This window comes from Haliotis rubra, unplaced genomic scaffold, assembly GCF_003918875.1.
Source record: "Haliotis rubra isolate DU_JTF1 unplaced genomic scaffold, ASM391887v1 Scf718, whole genome shotgun sequence".
NCBI lineage: Eukaryota > Metazoa > Mollusca > Gastropoda > Lepetellida > Haliotidae > Haliotis > Haliotis rubra.
The window spans coordinates 160,332-171,789 of NW_025767433.1; the positions used below are offsets into that span (position 1 = coordinate 160,332).

The 11,458-nt window shown below is 43.8% G+C and overlaps 1 protein-coding gene across 1 annotated transcript in view; it reads right to left on the bottom strand.

Moving 5' to 3' along the window:
* LOC124259322 (sushi, von Willebrand factor type A, EGF and pentraxin domain-containing protein 1-like) overlaps nucleotides 1-4,417 on the bottom strand; it is a 60,608-nt gene extending 56,191 nt beyond the window's left edge. Inside the window, exons 1-3 of the mRNA XM_046693444.1 lie at nucleotides 4,332-4,417; nucleotides 2,933-3,084; nucleotides 1,873-2,071 (exon numbers count right to left, since the gene is read on the bottom strand). Coding sequence (XP_046549400.1) covers nucleotides 1,873-2,071; nucleotides 2,933-3,084; nucleotides 4,332-4,404 — 424 coding nt within the window. The 5' untranslated portion in view covers nucleotides 4,405-4,417. The remainder of the gene's footprint in view (nucleotides 1-1,872; nucleotides 2,072-2,932; nucleotides 3,085-4,331) is intronic.
* Between the last annotated feature and the right edge of the window lie 7,041 nt (nucleotides 4,418-11,458).

Here is an 11,458-nt window from a genome sequence, read left to right on the forward strand (position 1 = left end):
CAAGATGCAGCAGAGAGACAACAGAGGTGAAGATAGATGCAGTAAAGATACAGCAAAGGTAAAGCAAGATGCAGCAGAGACACAGCAGAGGTGAAGCAAGACACAGCAGAGACAGCAGAGGTAGAGCAAGATGCAGCAGAGACAGCAAAGGTGAAGCAAGACGCAGCAGAGGTGAAGCAAGACGCAGCAGAGACACAGCAAAGGTGAAGCAAGATGCAGCAGAGACACAGCAAAGGTGAAGCAAGATGCAGCAGAGACACAGTAGAGGTGAAGCAAGATGCAGCAGAGACACAGCAGAGGTGAAGCAAGATGCAGTAGAGACACAGCAAAGGTGAAGCAAGATGCAGCAGAGACACAGCAAAGGTGAAGCAAGATGCAGCAGAGACACAGCAAAGGTGAAGCAAGACACAGCAGAGACACAGCAGAGGTGAAGCAAGACACAGCAGAGGTGAAGCAAGACGCAGCAGAGACACAGCAAAGGTGAAGCAAGATGCAGCAGAGACACAGCAAAGGTGAAGCAAGATGCAGCAGAGACACAGTAGAGGTGAAGCAAGATGCAGCAGAGACACAGCAGAGGTGAAGCAAGATGCAGTAGAGACACAGCAAAGGTGAAGCAAGATGCAGCAGAGACACAGCAAAGGTGAAGCAAGATGCAGCAGAGACACAGCAAAGGTGAAGCAAGACACAGCAGAGACACAGCAGAGGTGAAGCAAGATGCAGCAGAGACAGCAGAGGTAGAGCAAGATGCAGCAGAGACAGCAAAGGTGAAGCAAGACGCAGCAGAGACACAGCAAAGTTGAATCAAGATGCAGCAGAGACACAGCAAAGGTGAAGCGAGATGCAGCAGAGACACAGCAAAGGTGAAGCAAAATGCAGCAGAGACACAGCAAAGGTGAAGCAAGATGCAGCAGAGACACAGCAGAGGTGAAGCAAGCTGCAGCAGAGACACAGCAAGGGTGAAGCAAGATGCAGCAGAGACACAGCAAAGTTGAATCAAGACGCAGCAGAGACAGCAAAGGTGAAGCGAGATGCAGCAGAGACAGCAAAGGTGAAGCAAGACGCAGCAGAGACAGCAGAGGTGAAGCAAGACGCAGCAGAGACACAGCAAAGGTGAAGCAAGACGCAGCAGAGACACAGCAGAGGTGAAGCGAGATGCAGCAGAGACAGCAAAGGTGAAGCAAGACGCAGCAGAGACACAACAGAGGTGAAGCAAGACGCAGCAGAGACACAGCAGAGGTGAAGCAAGACGCAGCAGAGACACAGCAGAGGTGAAGCAAGCTGCAGCAGAGACACAGCAAGGGTGAAGCAAGATGCAGCAGAGACACAGCAAAGTTGAATCAAGACGCAGCAGAGACACAGCAAAGGTGAAGCGAGATGCAGCAGAGACAGCAAAGGTGAAGCAAGACGCAGCAGAGACACAGCAGAGGTGAAGCAAGACGCAGCAGAGACACAGCAAAGGTGAAGCAAGACGCAGCAGAGACACAACAGAGGTGAAGCAAGACGCAGCAGAGACACAGCAGAGGTGAAGCAAGACGCAGCAGAGACACAGCAGAGGTAGAGCAAGATGCAGCAGAGACAGCAAAGGTGAAGCAAGATGCAGCAGCGACACAGCAGAGGTGAAGCAAAACACAGCACAGAAGCAGCATTGGTGAAGCAAGGTGCAGCAAAGGTGAAGCAAGACACAGCAGAGACAAAGCAAAGGTGAAGCAAAATGCAGCAGAGACAAAGCAAAGGTGAAGCAAGACACAGCAGAGGTGAAGCAAGACATAGCAGATAAGCAGCAAAGGTGAATTCACGGCAGGGGTATCAAGATGAGGTAGGGATGCAGCAGGATGAAGAAGAGTGACAGCAAGATACATTGGATTGGCTCACCTGACTGATACGACAAAAGGAATCCTCTCTTGGTTGTGCTTATCTCTGACGTCTTGAACAGAACATAAAATGAGGTCCCAGTGGAGATAAGTGTGCTGTGCTGGGAACCCTGTGTAACGATGGCGACAGTGGGAGATGAAGGACCATCGCCATCCAGTACTGCCACAGTGTCGCCTTCGGCTAGGTCAATATCCAGAAACTGAAATGTAGGCATAACTCATTAAAACGTGAATTGACTTAATGCAGTATTTTGACCTAAGGATACACTTCATCATGATATGTTAATCTTGTATGTTACAAGGTTGCGTACACTTTCCTTAATGTTAATTGTTTTTTATATTTGTGTTATGCAGAGAAAGAATATTCTTAAACCAATCTGAATACAAAAGCTAGCACATTATCTTCAATCCCAACTAGGGTAGAGTGAGTGAGTGAGGTTTAGTTTTACGCCGCTTTAAGCAATATTCTGGCAATTTCATGGTGGGGAACACCAGAAATGGGCTTTTGCCAATGGGGGAAATGAACCCAGGTGTTCCGCGAAATGAACCAACACTTTAACCACTATGCTACCCCACTACCCCCCAACTAGGGTAGAAGTGAGATGTTGCCAACTGTGTTTTTGTATGTTTTTCACTACGTAAGGACATAAATCTTAGAGTGGTGAGGAAAACTGAGATAAAAACATTTTACAATTTCATATCTGAACGAAAATTAAGGGCGGGCAGGCATGAAGGAGATATACTGTGAAAAGTACTGACACTGACTGACAGCATTATCACCCATCACATTCAGTTGACCCGTGAACGTCCGGGTTAGAATATTGATCTTCAGTAACCCATGCTTGTCGTGAGAGGCGACTAACGTGATCGGGTGGTCAGGCTCCCTGACTTGGTTAACACATGTCATCGGTTCCCAATTAAGTATATCGATGCTCATGCTGTTGATCACTGGTTTGTATGGTCCAGACTCGATTATTAACAGACTGCCGCCATATAGTTGGAATATTGCTGAGTGTTTCGTAAAACTCACTCACTCACACACATTCAGTCTGGCGTCTCACCTCAAGGGAGACAACTCTTCTGCTAGTTGCTATGATGGTCCACGCCATGGTAGCCTCTGCCAAATAGTACACAGGGTACAGAGGGGAGTGTAGACGCTGGGGAGTTACTGTTGCATACAGGGTTCCACCAAGGTTGGGAATCGAAGGTACGGCTGGAAAAAATAGCGAACTCATAATAATTTTGATATGACTTTTCCGTTGCGACAGATATTTTTTTTTCTTGTTTAACCATTGTCTAAACTTCCATTTTTGTTGTAAACATTCTGTTTAGGTTCAGACAAAGTGGTATAAATATATAGACATTAACTCACATCTATAGGGGTAATAATTAACTGCTGATTTCTTATAGCACACTGCATGCATTCTAAAATTCCGTAATTATCCTTTTGTATGAAATAATGTAACTATGTGGCTATTTTGGTAATGATAATAATAATAATGAGAATATTTATAACACACCTTTTCCAGGCCAGATATCCTGCTCAAAGCGCACAATCTGATCGTCCTTACCCCGGATAACAAAAGATGCCTGTTAGGCTCTAGAAGGTTAAAAGTCCCACCGGGTACCCATTTTCTGCTGGGTGAACAGAGGCACTTTTGAACAGTCTAAGTAAACTTAGGCTCAGTATTATTCGTTACACTGCTATACTGAGTCTAACAAAACCTTGTAGAAGGTCGCGTCAGCTAACCTTTTGGACTGACCAATCAGATCACAGCTTACCAAATCGCGAAAGTTAACATTCGCACATAATGTTTGAACCATTACCTCAAAAACTTGAACGATTCAGAATGCTATTTTCCGCACGATCGCTTCCGAGTGATACACACAATGAGTAAACAGTCGCAGAAAATAGCTTTTTGTAAATATTCAAGGATGGCATCTTGCGAAAATATAAGCAAATAGTAACATCATTAGAAACCCATAAGTGTATATACAGCAGGTCAAATATCTGTGTTTTATACAGAGTTTCGTTTTGGGATAGATCAGTGTCAGCAACGAGGGAAGAGAACATCCCAAAACTGTTTTGTAAGTCCCGCCGAACCCTAACAAGTAGTCGTTGTCGGTTTTGTTAAATCCGTTTGGCCGTCTCATGTTTGATTGGATGGTCATAAGTAGCTCAAAGGTTATCTGACGTAACCTTCCATTAGGTTTTGTTAGACTCAGTACAGCAGTGTAACGAATAATACTGAGTCTAAGTTTACTTAGACTGCACTTTTGAACAAACTCACTTGTCTAAGGTGAGACCACAAAACCATATCAACACCGACACAACATAATTTATTTTGTCAAAGTTTACCCCCACACCTCACCCCTCTAAATATGCCCTTGGGCTGTAACTGCCGTATTGTTACACCACAACTCACTGAGAGAAAGGGGCCAGCTTATTGATATACTTACTAGTATCGCCCACTTCCTGGGGGCAGGTCTTCACACTCAGCTCACAGCAGGTATCAGAGACAGCTCGAGGCATTGTAGAAAACACCTGGCAGAAAATGAAACATTTTAGAGTAAAATTAATATTTTTATACTTATCCTGACTCATGTTTATTTGCTTGTCTTCTTCTTCTGGCTTAACCTAGTGGAACACTTGTATCTCCCAATTGAAGCTCCCTTCAATAAAAAATCACTCATTAGTACTCACCCCGAAGTTATCTCCCCTTCCGTAAGCTGGAAGGAGGGCTTCACCCAAGCCCATGTGCCTCACTCTCCTTTTTGTTTTGAGCCCAACACTTTATTTTTCCCAGAAATCCAAAGTGTTAAGTGGGGAGGACGGAGGGAAGTTATTTCATGAGTCAGGATAAGTATAAAAATATTAATTTTACTCTAAAAATTTCATATTTTTTCTTATCCTGACTCATGTTTATTTGCTTGTAGAATCCTACGGAATAGGAGGTGGGATTATATATACTTTGGATTTTACTAATTAGTGATTTGAACTGAAATGATTGTAATAACCCTAAGGGAACTTCATGAAGGCACTGAACTGAATTCCTGCTGTTAAATTAACAGCTGCCTTTAAATAGGTTATTACAATTTACTGAATAAAAGTATATAGAATATTAATTAAGCTAAAGCCATTAATGTGGTAGTATAAACTGTTGATAGTTTATAGTGAATACTTTTATAAGAACCAAAGTAGTAAGCTTACAATATGCATATATATAAGCTATAACATAACTGTGCCTAAGGTATAATGATAACTTGCTGTATAATAGTAACCAACTACTGAGAGTTTGTTAACTAATACATGTTATGAAATGAACATATGATAGAGCTTAAAGATTAACTTAAGCTGAACATATATATAATAGTAAAACTCGTAAGAGTTGTAAGTATATATATATATTATGATAAAGAATCATAGTACTGAGCTTAAGATAATATGTTAACTTAAGCAAATATATATATAGATAGCATACAGCTATTAATAGTGTTATCAGATAAGTATAAAATCAGCAAGATAGACTTATCTTCTCCGTGGAACTGTCAACTGTTGAGCGAGGACCATGGGACCGAAATGGTGGATACCTGAGACGTCCTTGGTGGTGATATCTCTCAGATAATGGTTTGCAAACACCATCTCGACCTCCAAAACATCCCTCCATAATGGTATTCAAGGAACAATTTCCATGTAAAGCCAAAGTTGAGGCTAGTGCTCTAATTTCGTGGGGATTAGCAGCACTTGGAGGGTTCAGTCCAGCTGCCTTGTAGGCTTTTAGTATGACAGTTCTGATCCAAATAGAAATGGTAGTGCTTACACTTCTGTCTGTGAAGCGGTAGATATAGGGATAAACAATCTTTGAATTTCCCTCTACTCTGCTTGGATCTTTGGAGATATATTTTCAGTGCACGACGGGCAAAGTGATAAGTCCATTGTATCCTGCGGCCCAAGTATGGATGAGAGAGCTGGGACATGGAACAACCTGTCTGGTTGACCTGGTAGTTGATTTTTCGCTATAAAATCCCAGCGAAGTCCCAGATGAGCCATGTTGTGAATATCATCAAATCGCGTTCTCTCATAGTCCAAAGCTGAATTTCCGACATTCTGGCTATGCAGTGGCTAACGCTAGTAGGAATAAGGTTTTGTGGGTCAATGATTCATATGACGCAGATAACAACGGTTCGTGAAGCCTCACTTGTGAGGTGTTGAAGTATCACATTTAGATCCCAGGCTGGCGCTTTGAAATTTCCGCTTTTCTGATCTTCCAATCGGAAGGCGCAGAGCAAGGCGAAAGTAACTCCGTGTTCTGGTCAGTTTGACGCCCGTTCTCATAGTAATGACTGAGCTTTATGGCTGCAAGATAAGTGGATAGTGTAGATCCTTTGAGATTCTTAGTTTGACGAGGGAAACATAAGAAATCTGCCACTTGAGGATGTGTAGCAAATCTGGCTGAAAATCCTTTCTTAGCCGCGATAATTGACAAATCTGAGCCATTTATCATCGTGATAAATTACGAAGTGGAGTTACGTAGAGCGTTGCCGCCTTCGCCGCTCTGTTGGAATAGCCTCTCTTATTCAAACACGCCTTGATACAATCCACACGTGAAGTCGGAATGCTTCTGGTGTTTTGTGCACTTGTTTGGTGTGTGGATGTATCAGTAGATTGGAGCGCAGGGAGCTGAAGTACTGGTTTTCCGATTCTTCGCAGATGAGGTCTGGAAACCACGCTCGCTGGCCAGTATATGAGACCAAAATCAGATCGAGGCTCTTCGCTTGACTGATTTTAGCAAGACTTGTGGGATCAACGCAGGAGAGGCGGAAAGCCGTGACGCTTAGTCCCTCCCACGACATGCTTAGTGCGCCCTGCCCATGCTAGTGGGTCTGGTACTGGCGATAATGGAAGGTTGTCAGTTGATTGTTGAATCGGTTGGCAAATAGATCTATCAGAGGAGATCCTATTTCCATGATTATCTGATTGAATATTTCTGTGTGGAGCATCCATTCTGTCGGGCGATGGTTGGTGTGGCCGAGAGAGCCGCTCTGCTAACACATTCTTTGCTCCTGGAATGTGGCAGGTTTTGATATCACGATGTTTAGACTGTCGACTAGATCGAACAGTTTGAAACATCGAAAGTGAGTAGATTCAGTGATCTTGTTGACCCTTGTTTGTTCACATAGAACGCCACTGTGGAGTTGTCTGTATGAATCATTAACTGAGCGCTCTGTAATAGGTTGCTCCAGTGATTTATGGCGTTTATGGCTGCTTGCATCTCTAGCAGATTTATGTGACATAAGCTCTCTTGAATGCTCCATAGGCCTGACGCTGTCCTGCCGAAAGGTGGGCTCCCTCAACCTTTTAGTGACGATCCACGAAGATGTGTTTCCTCGATTCGCTCTAGTAAGGAGACGCGCAGACATTCAATCTCTTGGTCCACCAGAGTAGATGTGGTCTGACGTAATCTGGTAGACTGAACGGTAGAAAGTCCTCGAGATGGGTATTGATAAGGACTTGTAATGGACGCTAATTGAGCCTGCCTCTGAGTGTCAAGTCTTGAGCCGATGTGAGTAGTCCAAGTAGACTCTGCCACTGTCGAGGAGTGGTAACGGAGAGAGTAGGGGCTTGGGGATCAGTTGTTGTATCTTGATCCATCTGTCCTCCGAACTATCATACGGTTCTGAGCTGTAAGGAATCGTGATACCTAGAAACTGCAGATCTTATGCGCGGCTCTAGGTCCGACTTGAGTAGATTTACTAACCAGCCTAACCGCGCTAGTAGCTTGATTGTAAATTCCAGCTGTAGTTCGAGACGCTGTGGATGTGGATCCACCTGTATGCCGTCGCTCAGGTAAAATGCACTCGCAGGCCTTGACGATGTAGATATGAGACCATAGGTTTGGTTATTCTTGTGAATATCCATGGGGCCTAAGTGATTCGAAGGAAGTACTTTCCATTGGTAGTGTATGCCGCCTAGCATGAATCTCAGATATTTCCTTGAACTGGGATGAATCGAATGTGTAGGTATGCATCCTGCAGATCTATACTTACCATGTAATCTAGTGGATCTAATTAGATGACGGTTGAGGTAAATGTATCATGCTAAACGCTGGTGGTTTGCATAGAAAATCTCTGCTGAATATGCTCATGTTGTATATTAGACGATACTTCTCTTTGGAATTCTTTTTCGCACTAGGAAGACTGGGGAGTAGAAACCTGGTATGATGTTTTGCTGATCGAGAACTTCTAAGGCCTGTTTGTTTAGTAGAGACTGTACTGTTTCTCTTAACATGGGTAGTAATGCCAGTTGATCGTTGAACCCTGGTGGGTTGACTGTTAACGGTGGCTTGGCCTTGAGTTGTAGACGATATCCGTGATCGTAAGGATGTTGGATACGCATCGGGTCTTGAAGTATCTCCCAGTTTTCCCAGTGAAGTTGTAGTCGCCCACCCACTTTGAGACGGTTGTACTGGGACGACTGGGGGTGGAAGACTCCAGTCGCTCCGAACCTGGCTTTCATCGCTTAAATCCACGCCCACCTCTGGATGATCTGCCTCTAGCTGATCCTCCTCTGAACTTGTTGTAGGGGCTTAATTTTAAAAGAATCCTTGGGATTATTAGTGGCGCTTAATTTCTTATCCCGTGCTCTCTGTAGCCCTGAGAATTTTGCCTTACCCGAAAGTACCTCTGTGCTGAATGTTTGAAGACGCTGGCTAACGATCCATAGATCTAATCATCAGTACTTCTCTAGAATCTTTAGATACTTCCTTGGAGACCTTGTTAATGTTGCCACCAAACAGTAAAGGTGAAGACCATGGAGCTGTGTACAGGGGCTCTGTGAATTGATTATTCCAAGAGCATGAGGCTAGTAATCCTTTGCCGACGTACAGCCATGGTGGTAGTTTCAGTAAGAGCTGAAAAGATGGTCTGTAAGGAATTGTTGATCTTTCTTCTGCATAAGTAGAGCTGAATAGATCATCCTGTCCTCCTCATCCGTAGAGTTCTTGAACTTGGTGATGAGAGTTTCGTTAATAGTCCTAGATCTATTAAGTCCTAAGAACATTCTTCTGGCAATGGTATCTAACTGGGCCATCTTACGACATGATCAATCCTATAACTTCTGGACTTGGAATCACTGATAATCTTGAAGTTTTCATCAATCTCCTGAGTCTTGAAAAAGGCTCCATATTATGTCCATAAAATTGCTTGGCATTGAAGATCGGTAAGTGAGGAAGATGGGATTTAGTAGATTTGGACAAAGTTGTATCCAGTTTAGCAGGAACGGCTGCGATAGGATCCACAGGAGGTATGGTGATATGATCTACGTCATCATCTTTCATCAGGTAAGTTTGGGCTGTATCCTCGCTCTTGGAGGGAGAGGCCAGTTGTAATTCATTTACCATCCAATACCTTATCTCAGCCTCTGAGAAAATAATACCATCGCCTTCCTCTGACGATGGTCGTATGTCGGAGACCTCGATCTGTAAGAAGATCTATGTGAGGACTGAGGAGAACGGACTGACGAAAGTGGCTAGTGTATACAGATCTTGGAGACTTTTACATCCTTCGCAAGGAGACTGTGGGCTACGTGCAGCGAGATGGCTTCGCCCGACGCTCTGGGCTTCTCGAACGTTGAGGGCTGCGAACGCCTTGTAGGTGTTGTAGAACCACTTAGCCTTCGGCGCTTTGCGCTAATGTCTGGAGTCAGTGTCCGCTCCGACATATGAGTGCTTGCTTTGCTTAACGCCTTCCATTATGACAAGGTGCGTGCTAGGCGAAGCACTCCTTCTCCTGGGAAGCCTCTTGCAAAGGATCAGACTCTAGCTCCTTCCGAGGCTGCCTGGGATACCTTGTGCAAAGAGCTCACCCGGCAGGAGTTGGCCCTTCGAGGCTGCGTCTATGGGCTCAGGGCTCCCACGCCGAAGTCAAGGCGGGCTCTGGGGCCCTGTATGACTTAGTAAGGGGGTGGGCTCTGGGGCCCGTGGCTCTGAGGCCTCTGTAAGTCGTAGCGGTCTTCCATCATTCTCATAATGTGGTTGATCAAGTCATCTGGGACGTTCTGCGCTGATGGGGATGTCTCTGCAGAGGTGACGGGACCCTCAGATAAACGTATTGGTGATAAGCGTCGGCATCTCCAGTTGTGTGTTCATCTGCGCTGAGGTGATAGTCGCGAGAAACGGGTCGCTTTCTTGTGACGAACTTCTGAATGATAATAGGCATATCATCATCATATAATGCTAATTCTGTAACTGGTAAGATATCAGAGGCAAATTTATTAGATTTAGTTGACTTCCCTTTAGATGACGGTGTAGATCTTGGAGCACGCGAGAGTCACGAGATGATATGGCTGGTTTCCTCGACTTGGACTGAGACAACGGCAGCTCTTGAGATGCAGGTAAACTTCTTGGACATAGCGGACTCGGCCCCACGCTTATCCTCGAGGGAAATCTCAGGCATGCCACCAGCCGGTGACGAGTCCTCAGTCAACAGTTGACATGAAACATTAATTTGCGATGTATTAGCCATGTTTGAAAACCGTTTACGAGATTTATCTGCCTTCCGTCTGTAAACGGAACATAAATATTTGTCAAAGGCAGAGATAGGTAAATTGCTACACAATTTACAACGAGAATCAAAGGAACATGGAGTAATGCAACTAGGGCATTTTAAATGAGGATCGGTATCAGAGTAACGTAGTTTACAATGTGTGCAAATTTTCATTAATGTAGCCTACACTGAACAATCACGCAAGGCATTGAATAAACAGCAGAAACACAATTAATAATCAATGCAAATTGAATAAATATACTAGCACTACCTCAATACTAGCGTATAAGAGGAACTAAACTAGATTTAAATAAAGGATATATGTGTTGGGAGACACAGGTGCTCTCACGTCCAGCTCACTGGGCGAAGAAGGAGAGAGTGAGGCACATGGGCTTGGGTGGCGCCCTCCTTCCCGCGCTCACGGAAAGGGAGATAACTCGGGGTGAGTACTAATGAGTGATTTTTTATTGAAGGGAGCTTCAATTGGGAGATACAAGTGTTCCACTAGGTTCGCCAGAAGAAGAAGACAAGCAAATAAACATGAGTCAGGATAAGAAAAAATAAGATATTCCATGGGATTGATATTTTATCCTCAGAGTACAATTATTGACATGCTTTTCAAATAAAACTAATAGATTACCCATTCATAATTTCCTAACAAAACAGACATTTGAAGTTTTTTCAAAAGTCATGAAATGTTTGCATCACCATGACTGTCTACAAGACCACATACATTGGAAAGTTTACACCAGACCAGAAATGTTCATGTCTGAGCAGAAAAAGTGCTATTTTTGTACAATTATTACTGTGCAGGCTCAATGTTATGAATGTGTCTGGTTTAACGATTCCTAAATGACATCTTTTTTGTCATTCAGAAACCCAGAAAATGACGATTCATATAATTTCTCTGGAATCATTAGACATTTGATTGTCTGGTAGTAAACCCTGACATTTACAGGAGCTACCACCCTAACTGTCTATAATTCATATATAAATTATTAGAACATCTTCTTTGGAAAAGCAGACAAACCTGCCACAGAGTA